At 33.1% G+C, this 18,084-nt stretch overlaps 1 protein-coding gene across 31 annotated transcripts in view; it reads right to left on the bottom strand.

Annotated features, from left to right (window-relative positions):
* The window catches only part of Nrg4 (neuregulin 4), a 188,931-nt gene that overhangs the window by 101,613 nt on the left and 69,234 nt on the right, over positions 1-18,084 (bottom strand). For 22 of the 31 annotated variants that reach the window (XR_007343936.1, XR_007343942.1, XR_007343935.1 and 19 more), the window contains 2 exons: positions 5,690-5,755; positions 3,436-3,529 (listed from right to left, as the gene is read on the bottom strand). Coding sequence is in view for 20 of the 31 variants with exons in the window: in XM_048793607.1 (XP_048649564.1) it covers positions 3,436-3,529; positions 5,690-5,699 (104 nt within the window). In the remaining 11 variants the exon portion in view is untranslated. Of the gene's footprint in view, positions 1-3,435; positions 3,530-5,689; positions 5,756-6,288; positions 6,313-10,444; positions 10,509-18,084 lie in introns of those variants that run through there. The other 9 variants (XR_007343939.1, XR_007343938.1, XR_007343944.1 and 6 more) reach the window with 4 other exon arrangements.

The raw sequence follows: 18,084 nt of genomic DNA on the forward strand, positions 1-18,084 counted from the left end.
CACTAAATTGCTGAGGCTGGCCTCAAATTTGTAATTCTGGGCAGCTGGGATTACAGGTGTGCCCTGCGGCACCTGGCTGCAGTTACATTTTATAAAATGTGACTTAAAATAAACCTGCCATTCAATTTTCCTGAACCCTCAACCACTGAATTCCTTCCTTATCTCAGTGTTCTTTTTGTCCTCCTCATGTTCCCCAGTCCCAGCCCCTCACTTCCTCCCAGGGTGCCAAGCAGTTCTTTGGATACACTAATGATCACACAGAAGATGCCAATCCACTCACCTCCTGAGGCTGTGCCACATGGAAACCTGGCTTCAATCTCTATCCATCAAAACCTATGGGCATGCTTTCAACCACTCCCTAATTACTCCTCTTAAAATATAAAATTAGGAAAGAATTAGACTTTTAAATTTGGTGTGGGTTACCAGTCAAGTTGCCCATTGTCTTTCATAGGTACCTTTTAAAAAGTACACTAGGAATGCATCTATCCAAGGTACAAAGGCAGGGTGACAAACTTCCCAATTTAATGAATTTCCAAATCCCAGTGCTCCTAATTCTTTCAATTTATTTAGTGCAGACAGCTTGATGTATCAAGTACTCTGATCACAATGCAATTAAATTAGATATAACTATAAAGGATAATCAGAATCCCCCATAGGACCTCACGGAAGGTGATCACATCATGGGAGCAAACCCTCTGAGTGGATTAAGGCTAGCCTCACGGAGTGAGTTCTCATGAGAGTGGGTTGTTATAAAGTCAGGCCACATGCTTGGTCCCCTTCTGCATGTTCTGGGTTCCCTTTCTGCTCCTCCACCATGTTGTGATGTAAATGAAGGAGCCCAGAGGCCAAACCAATGGGGCCACAGGATCCTGGACTTTCAACCTCAAAAACTGTGAGCTAAATAAACTTAAAAAAAAAAAAAAACCCATTGGCTAATAAAAAAATCATAACAGCACAAATTTTTTAAACTTAAAACTCAACAACTATAGTCTCTTTAAGGATGACACTAAACTATTTTGAAATTTTTTTTAAGCAATACACACTATCTATTAGAAAAGAAGGCCAAAGACCAATGAACATCCCTTTCCCTAACCCCCAAAATAGGGTTTAGAATCACAGAACACAATTCACTCATCATAAAGTTATAATTATCAAAACTATTCGGTGTTGGTGAAAAGACAGAAAAAAATCAACAGAACAGAATAATCCATAAATAGACCCACACATATTTGGTTTATTAAGTTTTGACAAAGGTACAAAGGCAATTCAATAAAGAAGAACAGTCTTTTCACCCATGTTGTCACCACCAAGATCAAGACAAAAAAAACTATAGTATATTTTAATTATTAAATATATATCTTCTGATAAGCATTATAATTTCATTGTATAAATGCCATGTGCCATGTCCCCTTAGAAAGGATGCAGTATAAATGTATTAAAAGGTTAAACACACCTTGAAAGTTGAATCTAAAGGTCATTCCTTTCTTCTTCCTAGCTGTATTGCTTCCCTACTCTGGTGATGACTGCCTAGGTGGCCTAGTTTTTATCCTTCTTAAACATTTTTGATGACAAGACTAGAAGTTCCTCCTCTGCTGGGCTAGATAAAGTAGGTTGGAACTTCATTATAATAGAATACCTGAACATTCCTCCCCAGCATTACCTTACCCTTCTCCCTCATTTCTTGTGCCCTGTATCTACAACCTTCTGAACCCTGAGAAAAGTTGATTTGCAAGTGTTATCTTGCACTTCTCATATTTTTGGTCAAGAATAAAAGTCTTCTTTGCTGCTCATTGGCGCTTGGTCTTATTATTGGTTCCACCATTCTGAGAGGGAAAAAGGATTCAGCCTTTGGGGTCAAAAAAATATGACCTTTAGCAATTCACTTAAATTCTCATTTTCTACATACTTTTCTATTTCTTAAGTTTCCCCTGCCTCCTTCCTCTAAGGTTGCTGAGAATAAAGTGTTAAAATATAAATAAAGAACAGGGTCAACAACAAAATTTTGGGTGGGGGGGCATTGAAGATGTTCTATATCTTGAAGTGGAAGTTGTGGCAGTTTCATGGGTGTGACGTTTGCTAAAATTCAATTTGTGGTTTAAACAAGTGTAGTTTATCATACATGCATTATATCTTGGTAAGATAGATTTTTAAAAAACATGGTGGATGTTGAGTAATTGTTGGTCTGTTCCTCCTCCCCCTTCCCTTTATACGGTCATTTGAGGAAAAAAAAACACTAGGCATTATTCCCAATATGAATACTGTTCCCAATATGAAAAACCCCTAAAAACTTTTTGTTTTGTTATTAATATTAAACATAAATTGCCTTCCCTAAATTGCTAAAACTCAGAGTTCACTAAAAACTTCCAGATAAGAATGACGTTACTTACCTCTCTCCTCTCCTCTAAACCAGATCCCAATATCTTTAACTTTTCCCATAAATTTGACTTTTCTATCCTTGTATTCAATAAGAACTTAAATCTTAAATTTATATTCTATACTTCTCATTTCAGTTAAAGAGCAAACAAGTAATTCAAACAAGTTATAAAATATATTGAGGTTGTAGGGAGTTACTCCACAAAATCTATAGGCCTCAGTGATAGTTCTTTGTGCCTAGCTCATGTACTAAAAAAGGTATTTTTTTTTTTTTTTTTTTTTTTTTTTAATGCCCTTAAATACTAGTCAATTAAGGGGCTGGGGATGTGGCTCAAGCGGTAACGCACTCGCCTGGCATGCACAGGGTGCTGGGTTCGATCCTCAGCACCACATAAAAATAAAATAAAGATGTTGTGTCTACTGAAAAACTGAAAAATAAATATTAAAAAATTCTCTCTCTCTTCTCTCTCAAAAAAAATACTAGTCAATTAAACTCACAGGAAGTACTATACAAATACTATTTTGAATCATTTTACTGATTTTCTGCTATGTCTGTACTCCCCAAATAATGTTATTTTAAAACAATAGTGGTTAAGATTTGGTACCAACATTAGAAAAACTTAACTTTTCACTTTCTTTTTAATATACCAAGTATAAGTTTTAGTGCCAACTCAGTCTAAATTCAAAACAATGTGTCTCATATTGGGATTTTTAATTAATGAATTCTCTAGTTGTTTTGTTATTAATATTAAACATAAACTGCCTTCCCTAAATTGCTAAAACTCCGAGTTCATTAAAATGGATTATTTTCAATACTCTATACGGCTAGAAACTACCAATGCCTATTTTAAAAATAATAAAAACACGAAGAATATTTATCATATTTTCTTACATTTACATATATATGTAAATGCGCATATATATGTAAATATATGTATATATATGTAAATGTGTGTATATATATATATATATATTTCTTACACTTTTTGTTTACTTTTTCTCACTTCTCAAATAAGTTTGTAAGAAATAAAATTACCCTCTCCCCCAGTCCATTTCACTCACCTACAAAATGGGCTGGGAATAGTAGGTATCACATAACAAATCCCCCCATTCAGGCAAAATGACCTGTAACTGGGACCACAGGGCTCCTCGTGATCTAAAACACACATGCATATGGAACAGAGGAAAGCATATTAAAATACTTCTGATGCAATCAGAAACAGGAATAACCAGTCTTAGAATGAAGCAGCAATACCAAAAATTAGAATGAGGAACTTTTCCTCAAAATGAAAGAATCTTATTTCTTATTTCATAGTCACTTTGAAAGAAAAATCTATCACTTTGAGAGAAAAATGAATCCATCTTACAGATACGGTTGTTAATTATAACGGATTTAGAAGCTACATAACAGAAATAAGAAATCTCTGCATTAGTTAGATTAAAAGGCAGTGATTAGGATCATAGAATAAACAGGTCCTTCTCATTTACCACCAAGATTTTACAGTATTACTTAGAGCTTTCCTGTCCTAAGGTTGCATTTAAATTCTTCTTTTTCCTTTGATGTTTCAAATATTTAAAATCTGAAATTGTGATAGGAAAAAATTTAGATAATTGAAATAAATTTTGCTTCCAAATTTATCTTAAAATATTCCTCTTGTATGACAACCAAAGTCAAACATGAAAAATAAAATATAATCTCATAAGGTTTTTATTTGCAAGGGAACTTTAGGTAAAAGCTAATAACTGAAAAGACTAAAATCCTAAAGTAAAACTAAAAATCTAAGTTTGTGCTTAACATATAGCCAAAACTTTCAGAATAATAAGAAAATAACCCTCCACTCCTCTTGCTTCCTTTCTCTCCCTTCTCTTTCTCCATGTCACTTCCTTCTTTCTTTCCTCTTTCTTTTCCTTACTCTTTATCTTTGATCTTTCCTTTATCTTTCTTCCTCTCTCTGCCTTCCCTCTCTCATTGGTATTTCTCTTTCCTTCTAGACTCAGCCTCATACCCCACTCCCACCCCCACCATCTCTTTACAAAAAGTTTATTTTTTGACCACAACAGTATAGAAAAAATCAGAAGTAACTATAGTCAAATTTATTGGGTCATTATACTACTCTTTGTGATTAGGAAATTGCTGAAAACTTTATCTTTTGGCTTTAAAAGGAGAATGATACTGCTTTTAAAATTTTATCTTGGTAGTTCCTGATTGTCTAAAAATTACTTAGAATCATCTAATGTGAAGCAGACAATGACAATTCTCTCATTTAGCATTTAGTTTGGCATTTAAAGACAGTTTACTAGTTAAAAAAAAACTTTCTCTAACATTTTTGCCACTAAGATATTGATACCTGTTAAGATATAATTGTTGGGGCTGGGACTGTAGCTCAGTGATAGAGCACCTACCTAGCATGTGTGAGGCACTGAGTTCAATCCTCAGTACCTCATAAAGATAAATAAATAAAATAAAGGTATTGTGTCCATCTACACCATATATATATATGTGTGTGTGTGTGTGTGTGTGTGTGTGTGTGTATATATATATATATATATATATATATATATAAATAAATGATAACTACTATGATCCAGATGTCTTCACAATCAGAATTTGAAAGTTTGAAACTTTCCTTTTACTTAAGAATTGAGAAAAACCTATTTCAGCATATTATAACCATAAAAGTACAAAAATGTAAAGACAGAAATAGAACTACAAAGAACTGAAGAAAAAGAAAGTAAACCAGGTAAAACTAATACTTTAAGGTTTTTTCTTTTTTACACAATGCATGCTTCTTTAAAATTAAACAACTTTTAATAATCTATACAATTTTTCAGGAATAATTTGGTTGACAAAATCCCAGTTAAAACTACATTACATCAGAATCATGGAAATCATCCCATATGATTTTCTATTAACTTTATCACAGCTGAAAGTAACGTCCTTTTTAACTAATTATATCCAGACATATATTTACTGAAATAATATCACATATTATATCAATAAAAAAAACTCATCCAACCTGAATCACTATCTCTGAATCTATTTTCATTCTTTGCTCTGGTTTCAAATTTACTTATTATTTGGGAAGTTGATATTAGATATAGAGTAAGCTAGAATTGGTCAGTTTGTAAAGAACAATAAAACACATAAACCCAAAATAAAAGTTTTACGTTATATAGGAAAGTATTTCAAAACTAAAATATTTCATATTTTGGGGAGGATTTCAGATAAGGAACAATATAATCTTGTGTTAATGTACATCTGTTGTTCTATTTCTAAATAACACACATTGACAAAAGTATAAACAGAAGAAATTACCTGTTGGCATCTTAATTTTTAAATAGTTTCATCCTTGGTCAGAAGATTAGGGTTGAAAAACAGCACCTAAAATAGTTTAAAATTAATAATTTAAGAAAAAATATTCTTTTGAGGGAGTTACATCAAATATTCTAATAGTGATACTCTTTAAATGTTGAAAGTAAGTCATTTATTTGTGAGTGACAAAATTAGTTAGATATCTATGTTTTGAATATATCAATTAAAAAATCTGTGCAGATAAAACCAAAGGATCAACATTATAAAGTATAAGTGCACTAAATACAAATCATTTCCTAAAATAATATAATTTAATCTTAAAACTTTTTGTTCTAATGCTGGTTTTTAATAAACATTTTAATGTAGTAATGTACTATATGAGAAAATGAAACATATATGGTAGTAATGAAACTGAATGACCTGAACTTTTTGCTTTTTCATAAAGCCTATTTATTAATAATCTAACTTTTAAGTAGAATCAGTAGCTTCCAATTTTTCAATTTATTGAAAATGGTCAAACAGGGAATATAAAAATCTCCAACAGCATTAAAATTTTTAAAATTTCTTTAGAACTATTAAAAGCACTTTTGAGTTTACCATACCTTGCACATTCATTTATCAATCTACACATGCCTTTCTTTAAAAAATGTTGGGCATCTGGTAAAGCCAAGTAGCTAAAGAGGCATGCTTATGTTTGAAGTTTTCTGCTATAACAGAAACAAGGAATTAAAATAAATTTGAAGAGATGAAGCATTTATACTTACATAATGATTACAATTTCTTAATTCTTTTTTATAAAATCTATTTACTTCTGACTTAAGCATAAAGATTTTGTAACAGAAATCTTAATCTACAACTTCCTATTATACAGGTGTAATTCCAAGGTCTTCTCCCAAACCCAATCATTCCCTTTCTTTCTTTTTTACACAAGCAGAGAGAAAGAGAGGGGGTAGGGGGTAGAAAGAGGGAGAGAGAAAGAGTGTATATACATATTAAAACTATTTAATTTGAAATTCTCCTTTGGAGTTTCTTTTTTCCAAACAAAAAGGGCTTACCTCAATAAAAACTTATATTCATTAAAAAAATAAATTTAGACATGCAGTGTTGCAAAATTTTTGAATACTGTAAACTATAGCAGCTGTGACTTACATTTTATAACATGTCAAAAAACTGATTTATATGGCTGCAGTGTGAACCAGAGGGAGGCAGATAGACCAAGGTGTACCCAGAGGTCAGGCACCACTAAGAAAGCTACTCTTCAGTCTACATGCTCAGAGTCACAAATGGGGCAGAATTTTACTTAGAAAAAGAGTTGTACTAAGCTGTACTTCCAAATCACTGTTCGTGTTTTAAAGTTATGAATTAAAAGGATTTGTTCTTTTTTTTTATTTATTTATTTTTTTTAGTTGTTGTTCATGATCCTTTATCTTATTTGCTTATTTATATGTGGTGCTGGGAATCGAACGCAGTACCTCACGTGTACCAGGCAAGCGCTCTACCGCTGAGCTACAAAATCACATTATTTAGACTCCTTACTTACCTTGGCATGTCTGGATAATTCAAGAGTACTATCTAAGTTTGTGAAGAAAAGGAATTTTTATGTGGAGCTAATGGACAATTGTTCCACAAGGCTTTTTTTTTTAAAAAAAATAGTTTCCTTATATACCACATAAAATTTATTTATGATGACTTGAAGAATTTATAGAACTGAAAGATGATAATAGCTCTAATAGAACTTATAACCCCATGTCTGATTTAAAATATAATTATTGAACTTACCTACTACTGATAACAATATAATGACTTTAAAACTATGGCAAAGCTATTACATGTCCCTTAAGGAAAGTTAAATTTTAAAAATATTTTAAAATATTGACTAAAACTATAATTTTGTTAAATGAAGTACAGGGTTCTTAGATATAGCTATCTAAATTATGTCAAGTATTTAAATGGTTATCTTTTCTAAAGCCACAATTCAGACAATATCACTACTTGACTGATGTAAAACACAAAAACTAATATATTTGTTCTTTTAAAAAAAGTATCAAAATAAATTCATAATTCATACTCTGAAAACATTTCTTTTCATTACCTTATATTATCTCCCACATTCAATGGCAAATTTTATATAGCTATAATCATTATATATGTATATATACACACATACTTAAGTCATTTTAGCTTATGGTGTGAGAATTCCAAAATGATATTTTTATTTTGTTTTGTTTTTTTTTTCTGATATTAGATTGAACTCAGGGGCCTAATTACTGAGGCACATCCCCAGCCCTATTTTTTTTTTTTTTTTTTTGAGACAGGGTCTCACTAAGTTGCTCAGGGCCTTGCTTGGTTGCTCAGGCTGGCCTTGAACTTGCCATCTTCCTGCCTTAGTCTTCCAAGTCACGGGGATTACAGGCATACACCACCATGTCCAGCAAAATGATGTTTTGTTTTGTTTTGTTTTATGAAAAATCAGTATCCTTTGTTATTTTACTTGAACTATGAAACTATTATTTTGTCTACTAACACAGAAATGACTACTAAATTGCACATGAGAAATAATTTGTGAATCTGTGACTTTATCCATGACATTGAAGATGTACTTATTAAGAGATATATCATGACAGTTTTATACTGAGTTATTTTTGACACAATGCATATAAACAGCCTTTGGAGCCAAGTGACTCCAAAGTAGAAAATATAATGACTTTAAAGAGCAACATTTCACTCTAAATGCAAGCCTTGGTATTTAAGAATAATTTCTCTGTTAACCTGTCAACAAACAGCACTAGGTGGCCTATTGCCCTTAAACAAATGACAGTCTCTTGCTAGATTGGAGAATAACAGATACAAAAACAAGTAACTGCAAAAATGTTTTAGGCTGACTCCTTGTTAAGGTTTGGATCTTAACTGTTTGCCCAAGACTCATGTGCTGAAAGCATGGTCTACAGCTGATGGTGCCATTGAGAGGTGGTGGAACCTTTGCGATATAGGGCCTATTGAAGGAAGTTAGGTCATGGAGGAATGCCTTTGAAGGGGATGTGGGACTCCATCCCATTCTCTTTCTCTCTGCTCTCCAGTTACCACGAAATGGCAGCTTTGCTCCACTATGTGCTCCCTGACATTATGTTCTGCCTTTCCACAGGCCCAAAAGCAATGGAGCCACCAACCATGGACTGAAACCATGAGCCAAAATAAGCCTTTCCTCTTTTAATTTGATTTTCTCAGGTATTTTTCACCAAGACAGAAAGCTAACTCACACAGAAATTCATATATACCTTATTTTTACTTAGAATAAGGAAAATTTTTTATGATTCAATGTAATCTTATCACAAACATATGTTTACCACTACATTAACACACACACACACACACACACACACACAGTTTAACTGTTAAGGAAAATCAGGAAAAGATTCCAAGATGTACAATTATTTGTGTTTAACCTTAAAAAAATGAGTGAGAGTTTGTAAACAGAGATAGATAAACATTCCAGAAAGAGGAAACAGTTCCAAGGTAGTCAGATAAAAGAAGAAAAAAGTTCCAAGGTAATCAGATAATTATAGATAGATCACGGGCCAAAATATGTATAAGGTATGTGTATACGGAGACTACACAGGTTTATAAGAAAGTGGGGTAGTGGGGATAAAAGTGGCAAGAATAGGTAGTATGTATGAGGCAAGCAGAGTCCATATGTAGACTTTATCTGCAGGGCATTGAGAAGCCTTTGAAAGGTTCTTGGCAAAGGAGTGACATGGTTGTATCTACATTTTATGAAATTCATTTTGATGGAAGTATGGAAAATAGATTGGAACCTACAGAGGAAATGGTATCAGAGAAAGCAGTTTAGAAGCTATTTTAATCATCAAGAATAGTGAACAAACAAAGCAATAGGAATTAAGATAATGGAGAAGGGTAATTTTAAAAATACTAAGGTGTACAACCACAAAATAGATGAGTATGGTAAGAAATAAAGAAAAATCAAGGATGATTTTCAAGTATTGTTGAAATTAAACAAGTAAAGGAATAGCTATTAGAAAAAAAAATTTTTAATATTTATTTTTTAGTTGGACACAATATCTTTATTTATTTATTTTTATGTGGTGCTGAGGAGCGAACCCAGGGCCTCAAATGTGCTAGGCGAGTGCTCTACCGCTGAGCCACAACCCTAGCCCCTAGAAAAATTAATATTAAAAATCACAAGATACAATTTCATACCCACAAGAATGATTAAACAAAAATGATAGACAATAACAAGTTCTGACAAGGACATGGAGGAACTAGAGCACTCATACATTGCTGGTGGGACTACTATTTAGGAAAATAGTTTGAGAATTCCTTAAAAAGTTAAACATAAGTTTATCATATAAATGCATCCAAGAGAAATGCAAATGTATATCCCACAAAGACCTGTATATAGATGTTTAGAACAGCTGTATTCATAAAGGTCCCAAACTGGAAATCATCTAAATGTCTGTAACTGATGAATGAATAACCAAAATGTTCCATGGCAAGTCAATGGAATACTACTTAGCAATAATAAGGAATTTTGTATTAGCTTTTTTTAATATTAATTCATGTTTTAACATGCACTAAGTGAAAGAAGCCATTTATATTTATATGAAATGTCTAGGAAAATCAAATCTATATGGCTAGAGGGTAGATTTATGGTTGACTTGAGCTGGAAACTTAAAGTAAATGCAAATAATCATATATTTGATATATTTTAAATCATTTCTATCTGGGCAAAGTGGTGCCTACCTGTAATCCCAGCAACTCTGGAGTCTAAAGCAGGAGGATCACAAGTTTGAAGCCTAGTGAGACCCTGTCTCAAAATAAAAAATAAAAGGGCTAGAGATGTGGCTTAGTGGTAGACATTCCTTAATACAATGTAAATGCTATATAATAGTTATAATACTACATTGTTTAGGAAATAATAACAAGAAAAAGACGTGTCCACGTTCAGTATAGATGCAACAATTTTTTAAACTATTTTAGATCCCCAGTTGGTTAAGTCCACCAATGTACCATGTCTTAATACAGGCCAGATCAGTTCACAGACTGATTCTTTATCATGTGAAACAATCAATTGTGCCATTAGCCTTCCTTCCATCTTTCTCCTCCTACTCCCTTCTTCGTTAGCTATATCTTGATTCTTATATCATGAATATTAACATTAAATGTAAATTTAACATTTACATTTTGGTCCATAACCCTAATAAAGTCTTTCGTACCTTGTCTCTAAATTTACTCTAAAAGTTGAAAAGCAATAGAAGTAGTTATATTATTATTATTATATAATTATCATTCATGACAGATCCAAGAAGTACATAAGAATAATGTCTCCTCTTATTTCATATCATGATACCACTTATAATATTCCAAGCAGCAAAATAAAATAGATTCTCTTTTCTCAAACTTGGTAAGATGATTAAAATCATATCACATTTTAATTCGCATATATTTGTACTATGTTTTTCTTATACAACTTTTTCTTATATTGTCTTTCTTTTTGAAGGGGAGGCTAAAGAATAATGTGCTTTATCATAGTATAACAAATATTAGTTTCTTAATCATGCTATTTATTTCATGTAGTCATCTTGTTTTCTGAAACATCCCTTCCAAAGCTCAAATTTGAATTGAATATTCTCTAAAATTGTATCTGAATGCAACTATCTTTCCAAAAATTTCCCTTCAGTGATTTTTCTGGACCGATTCTAGTTTCCTACATCCTCTGTTTTTTGTTGTTGTTGTTGTTTGTTTGTTTGTTTGTTTTTGCTAGAGTCAGTCATCAACCAACTCCCTAAAACAGGGTGCAGCAAAAACATTAAGTTCCTTCATGACTACAGACATTTTTCTTTTGTCTTCACAGCTAAATGAGAGTATTGGGCTAGTCATGTTGATTTACATTGAAAATAATTTAGATATGCACACTATCTTTTTTCAGTATCCAGAGAAGTCTGTCTGATGCCAATCTAATCATTAAAACTTTTTAAGTTACTAGTTTGTCCCCTCCCCTGAAGTATTTAAGATCTATTTTTTGCTCAGGGTTCTAAAATTTTATGAGAATGTTACCTAGCCTTATCCTCAAAAATTTTTCTCAAATAGTGCTAGACAGCCATTTGGGCCCTTCCTATTTGAAGGCTTATGTTCCTTACATCTTGGAAAATTCATCTATTATTTGTTTTAATAGTTTATTTCCTTCCATTATAAAACTTCTATAATTTCTAGGTTTATCTCCTTCACTTCTGTATTTTGTCATATTTTCTTTCTATTTTTTTAAACAATGTTCCAGAGGGGTTTCTTTTTAATTTATTTATTTATCTTTACTTTTTTGGTAGCTGCAAATAGACAGTATGCCTTTATTTTATTTATTTATTTTTATGTGGTGCTAAGGATAGAACTCAGTGGCCAGACAAATGCTCTGCCACTGAGCTACAGCCCTAGCCTCCAGAAGGGTTTTTTGTTGGGAAAAGTATAAAAGGCAGCCATACCCCAGAGAAAAAACCCCAACATGGCGCCTAAGCACCTCTTCTTCCTACCTTCTTCTTTTCTGCAGTGGCGCGAAAAGTTCCCGCCCGTGTGAACTCTCCCGCCGGCGCCAATTTCAAATCTCGCTGGCGGGGAACCTTAGCCCCAATGAGAACTAATTCCTGGGCTCCGGAGCTGATATCTGAAAGAACTTGCCAATAAACGGGTTGCCTGCCATTTATCTAAGCCCTACCATCTCCCCCTTAGTTCTATATAAGCACACTGCTTTTTGCAATAAAATTGGAATTCTCCCGGCGAAGTGTCTTTGCGTGGGGAATTCTTTCATTTTTCAACTGTACTTTGTATCCCTGTTATTGACCTTTTTTAAGATGTTAGTAATATTTTTCATCTATAAAGAGTTCTTTGTTCTCTTATTCATTTTCTACAGCTTTTCTTGTTTAAGGAAAGCAACAGCATCTCAAATCTTTCACAACATACTGGTTATATCTCTCACAATATACTCCAGGATCTCTTTAGCTCCCTGCATTACATTACTTCCAGGATCAGTAATTGTTATCTTGGTCTTATTGCTCCAATAAGTTGATTTTCCTCAAATATCTGTTAAGCCTTGGTTGTGTGCTCAGATGTCTTGGTTGTTTATTCTTGGTTGACTATTCATTCCCAGCAAGACGTGTGTATTCCTCTGATGTTATGTAAGTACATCTGTTTCCCAGTACACCTCAAATTCTGAGTGGGAAGTAGGCTTAGGTACTCTGTGTACCTGGTAGAACATTTGATTGGCAGGTTTATTTTCAGGAAAAGCTATAAGGAGCCAGCTAGCAGACTGCAGAACTATCAGATGACAGAATGAGAAGGAGCTTCTTCTACAGCAAAGTACAGACCACAAGCCAGATTGTTTTTGTATGACCTTTGAGCTAAGAATGTTTTTAAAAACATTTTAAAGAGCCATAAAAGCCAAACAAACATTAAAAAATACATGGGGGTGCTGGGGTTGTGGCTCAGTGGTGGAACACTTGCCTAGCATGTGTGAGGCACTGGGTTTGATTCTCAGCACCACATCTAAATAAAATAAAGGTCTATTGACAACTAAAAAAAAACCCCCAAAATTAAAAAAAAAAACACATGGGGATATAGCACAAAAACAGCTATGACTTGAATGTTTGTGCTTCTTCCAAAAATCTATCAACTATTTTAAACTGGGACCTTTAGAAGATCACAGGGACTAAGGCCTTTAAAAAAGAGGGTGCATACAGCATTCAGAGTTTTTGCCCTTCTACTCTCATTGTCATGAGAGGACACTGTGCTCCTCCCTCCAGAGGACACAGCAACAAGGGGTCATCTTGGAAGATGAGCAGCTCTCATCAGACACTGAATCTACTGGCCCCTTGATCATAGACTTCCCTGTCTCTCTAGAACTGTGAGAAAATAGAGCCATGCATTGCTTATCAATTCTGAGAAATGTGTTAGGAAATTTGTCCTCGAGAAAATATCATAGAGTGTATTTACACAAACCTAAAAGATAGAGCCTACTGCATACCTTGACTACACAGCATAGCCACTGCTGTATCTGTGGTACTATGTTTACTGAAATGTCACTATGTGGTGAATGATTATAAATTTCTGTTATATATAAATTATCTAATTGATGGTACTTTTTATAACAGCAAGACAAATAATAGTCTTACATGGCCTGAAAATCTTCAGATATTTACCATCTGATACTTTACCTAAAGAGTTCTAGTCCCTGTTCCAGAGCCAACAATCATGTTGAAGTCCGGATTTCATTAAATTTCTTTAGGAAAGAGATTCCCGCCACCCCGGGGCAGATATACCTGACTGCCCTCCTCCCAGTCTATTCTGAAAGGGAGGATATGTGGGTGGGGTCTATTATCAAGGCTGTTTTGTATATCGACCTTCAATTACTGCTCCACCTAATGCATTCAGTCTTATTACTTTTGCTCTTAGTATTGCATAGTAAGTCTAAGATTAAGTCTCTGTGGGGTTCTACCATGGAGAAAACTTTCCAAGTCACTATGGCCTCTTTATAGCACATTTTGGGCTGTGGTTTCAGCCTTCCAACATTAATTTACATCTTCCAGAAAACTAAAGAAATCACATGTCTGTTGGTAATCTTTAACTCCCCTTTCCCTTTTCTTGTCATTTTCATATGTCCCTAACCTATTTTAATGGAGCTTAGGTTGAGACAAGAGCATAACTAATATGTGCAGTCTATCAACTTGATCCAGAAAATCAGTTCCCACTATTCCACTCCCACCTCTGACAAATAGCTACGGATTAGAAAGGGGTGTTTATAAACTGGTAAAAGTAACTACTGATAAAATTAAAAACAGAATATGCAAATTTCAAAATACTAGTAAAGATTTAAAGAAATAAAATGTGTAGTAAATGCTATTAATTATTAATAAGGAAGAATTTAAAAATTACATGAAGATGACTAAGGAATATAAAAGATACATCATTTATTGATTTACATTTATTGTCAATCTCGATAAAAGGAAAAATCAACTATGTGTTGCTCCAAGAAAAACACCCAAAATTAAATATCAAGATTACAGAGCATGAGCCAGATGGGGTGTTATCTGTCTGTAGGCCCAGCTCTTATAAGGCTGAGCTGGGAGGATCACTTGATCCCAGGAGTTTGAGACCATGATAGACAATGACATTTGAATTCTATGAATAGAATTCAGTGATATTTGAATTCTGGGCAACATGGTGAGACTTCATCTCAAACGACAACAACAACAACAAGGATTACAGAAGATGAACAACAGAACCTAGGTTGTGATATGTCAGATCAATTAGTTTAAGGCAAAAGTAAATAAATAGAATCATGATGAAAGTTCATTTTACATTAATAGAAGGTATAATTTTAATGAAAATATCATAAACCATCTTGTACTACATAACATTAAAATTAGAATTTAATGAAAATTAAATGAATTAAATAATTTAATAAAATTACATATCAGATAAATTAAAATCTTTAAACCAAACTTAGATATGAAGAAAAATGAACAGAAATACTAAACATTTATCAACATTTCTAGTTGTCATAAAATAAGGATACAGAAGATAATAAAAAAATAAATAAAATGATAGCTAACTTCTGAGTTCTCATAAAGCTAACTGCTTTTTATTTCCTTTACTCTACAAGAATTCCAAGTTAGTATTCTAAGGAATCCTTGACCAAGATCAAAAAGAAATTCACTATCTTTTTCCAGGCCCTAATTAATAGCTCTATTTCACAAACAAAAAATCAAGATTAAAAATTCAAAAATCTAAGGGGCAGAAATCAGTCAAAATTCATTTCACTACAGATTCCTTTATTTCTATGCAGGTTAATATTATGCTATTTTCAGATATTGCCTTTATGGTTTGTAAACATTTGACTAGTAAGATTCTCCTTGCAATGCCTGGGCAGTTAAATTCCCCACTCTCTGTCAGTCAGTATTAGAAGGGATGGGGGGAAAATGTTCATCCACAGTTAAACTCTGTAGGCATGACCTGAAAACTGTTTCCTAAAGGGACAAATGACATGAACTCCTATTCTACAACAGAGTTTTAGTTATAATCTGCAATTACAACTTTTCTCATTTGAAATACAAGCCCTATTCTTTTTTTAAAAAGAGAGAGAGAGAGAGAGAGAGAGAGAGAGAGAGAGAGAGAGAATTTTAATATTTATTTTTTAGTTTTCGGCGGACACAACATCTTTGTTTGTGGTGCTGAGGATCGAACCCGGGCCGCACGCATGCCAGGCGAGCGTGCTACCACTTAAGTCACATCCCCAGGCCACAAGCCCTATTCTCTTTAATTTTTTTTTTTTCAGTTATCAATGGACCTTTATTTTATATATGGTGCTGAGAATCGAACCCAGGGCCCCATAAATGTTAGGGAAGGAATTCTACCAATGAGCTGCAATCCCAGCCCAAGCCCTATTCTTTAAAAGAAATAATACAAAGTAGCAAGTTGATTTAATATCTTCAGAGATCAAGCTTTAATAATTCTGAAGGACATTTATGCTTCCATTTCCTTCAATTTTTTTTTTTTTTACAAAAAGTAGCTTTTGGAATAAAACAATCAACACCATGAAGTATTATGCCCTAAAAATCCAATTCATCAAATCCATTGCTTCCTAGATGACGAACTGTCAAACTGTGAATGATCAAAAAATCTGCTACTTCAAAATCAGATTTTTGTGAGAAATTTATAGTTTAGAGCAAATGTCAGCAAACTATGCCCTATGGATCAAACCCAGCCCTCCACCTATTTTTTTATGGCTTTTGAGCCAAGAATAGCTGTTTACAGTTTTAAATAGGTGGGGAGAAAGGATATTTTGTGATATATAAAAATTATATAGAATTAAAATATCACTGTCTATAAATAAAGTTTTACTGGAATATGATCACATATTTATTTACATAGCATTTATGGCTGTTTTTTCACTACAACACAGAATTAAGTAACTGCATTAGATATTGGCCCACGAAACCTGCATATTTACTGTTTGGTACTTTACAGGAAAAAAATTGCCCACCCCAGCTCAGAGAAATTAGGTAACTTTCTCGTGTGTACATAGCTTAAGTCTGAAGAGTATAGTATCAAAACATGAACATGACCATCTAACTCTAAATCCCTGCCTCTAACTCTAAAAACAGAAAGTACACCTGCTTGCCCAGCAAAATAATGTTATGAAACATGATTTTATCAAAAATGTCACAATCTGATCAAGTCTCCATCAGTTAAGATATTTCTGCCTGCAAACATAAGTCAATGAGAAATAAAAACATGAAAATTCTCAAACCATTAGATGAAAATGAGGGAGGGAGACGGGAAGATGTGGGGGATAGTGGTGGTGAAAATCTGACCAACTTAAGGGAATAAAAGGCAAAAAAGAAAACAGAAAATTTAAAGAGCATAAAATAAGTTGACAGTAACAATTCCATAAAATCAGTAATCAAAATTCTCAGATTAAAAGACAAGATTTTAAATTGAGTACAATAAGACACATTTAACATCCAGCTTTATTTTCAAGAGACATATCTAAACAAACTGACAAAGTTAAAAAAGGGAACAGAAAAAAGATACCACAGCCAAATGCTAACCTGGCATACTTAACAATAACAATATCAGACAACAGATTTTAAGGCAAAAACTATGAAATGGAACAAACAGGAATACCTTATGCTTTTAAAATATACAATTCATCAAGAGAAAATAATGTTGTTATGTATCTAGCTACACTATTTTGAGATGAATATATAAAATAAAAATAGATAGAAATACAAGAAAAAATGGGTAGATCCACAGACACACCTAGGATGTTAACATGCTTTGTTTGGAAGCAAACAGAAGTGATAGAGTAAGGAAAAATAGTAATACAATTAACAAGCTTGATCTGACAAATACCATAGATCTTTGTACTCAAACAGAACATACTTTTTAAAACACACTTCAGAAACTATAAAAACTTCCAGCTAATAGATCATTTCAGTTTTATAACTAGAGACTACATTAAAACCAGTTTTTCTTCCATTTTGACACTTCACACTGTCTGGACAATTTTGTGGAAGGCAGACAATTCAAGCTATAATTCCACATTTGGTCTTCAAGTATTTCAGTTAGCCATCTCGAAAATCCTCAAGAAACATAAATGTAAGCAAGACATGGTACTGTTCATTAAAAGTTGTTAATTCCATAAAAGGAAGCTTTTGCATTTTTATAGAATGATGAGGCCACTCTTAACTTTATATGGGAAAAAGACTAACATTTTTATAGATTGGTAGAATGTTAAATACCAAAGCTTTCACTACAAATTGATACAAAAACACAAAATCAGTACTTTTTAGAAAAATAAATACCAATTTATTTTTGTTTGTTGGTGGAGAAGA

The sequence above is a fragment of the Marmota marmota genome, unplaced genomic scaffold (genome assembly GCF_001458135.2).
Source record: "Marmota marmota marmota unplaced genomic scaffold, marMar, whole genome shotgun sequence".
Taxonomy (NCBI): domain Eukaryota; kingdom Metazoa; phylum Chordata; class Mammalia; order Rodentia; family Sciuridae; genus Marmota; species Marmota marmota.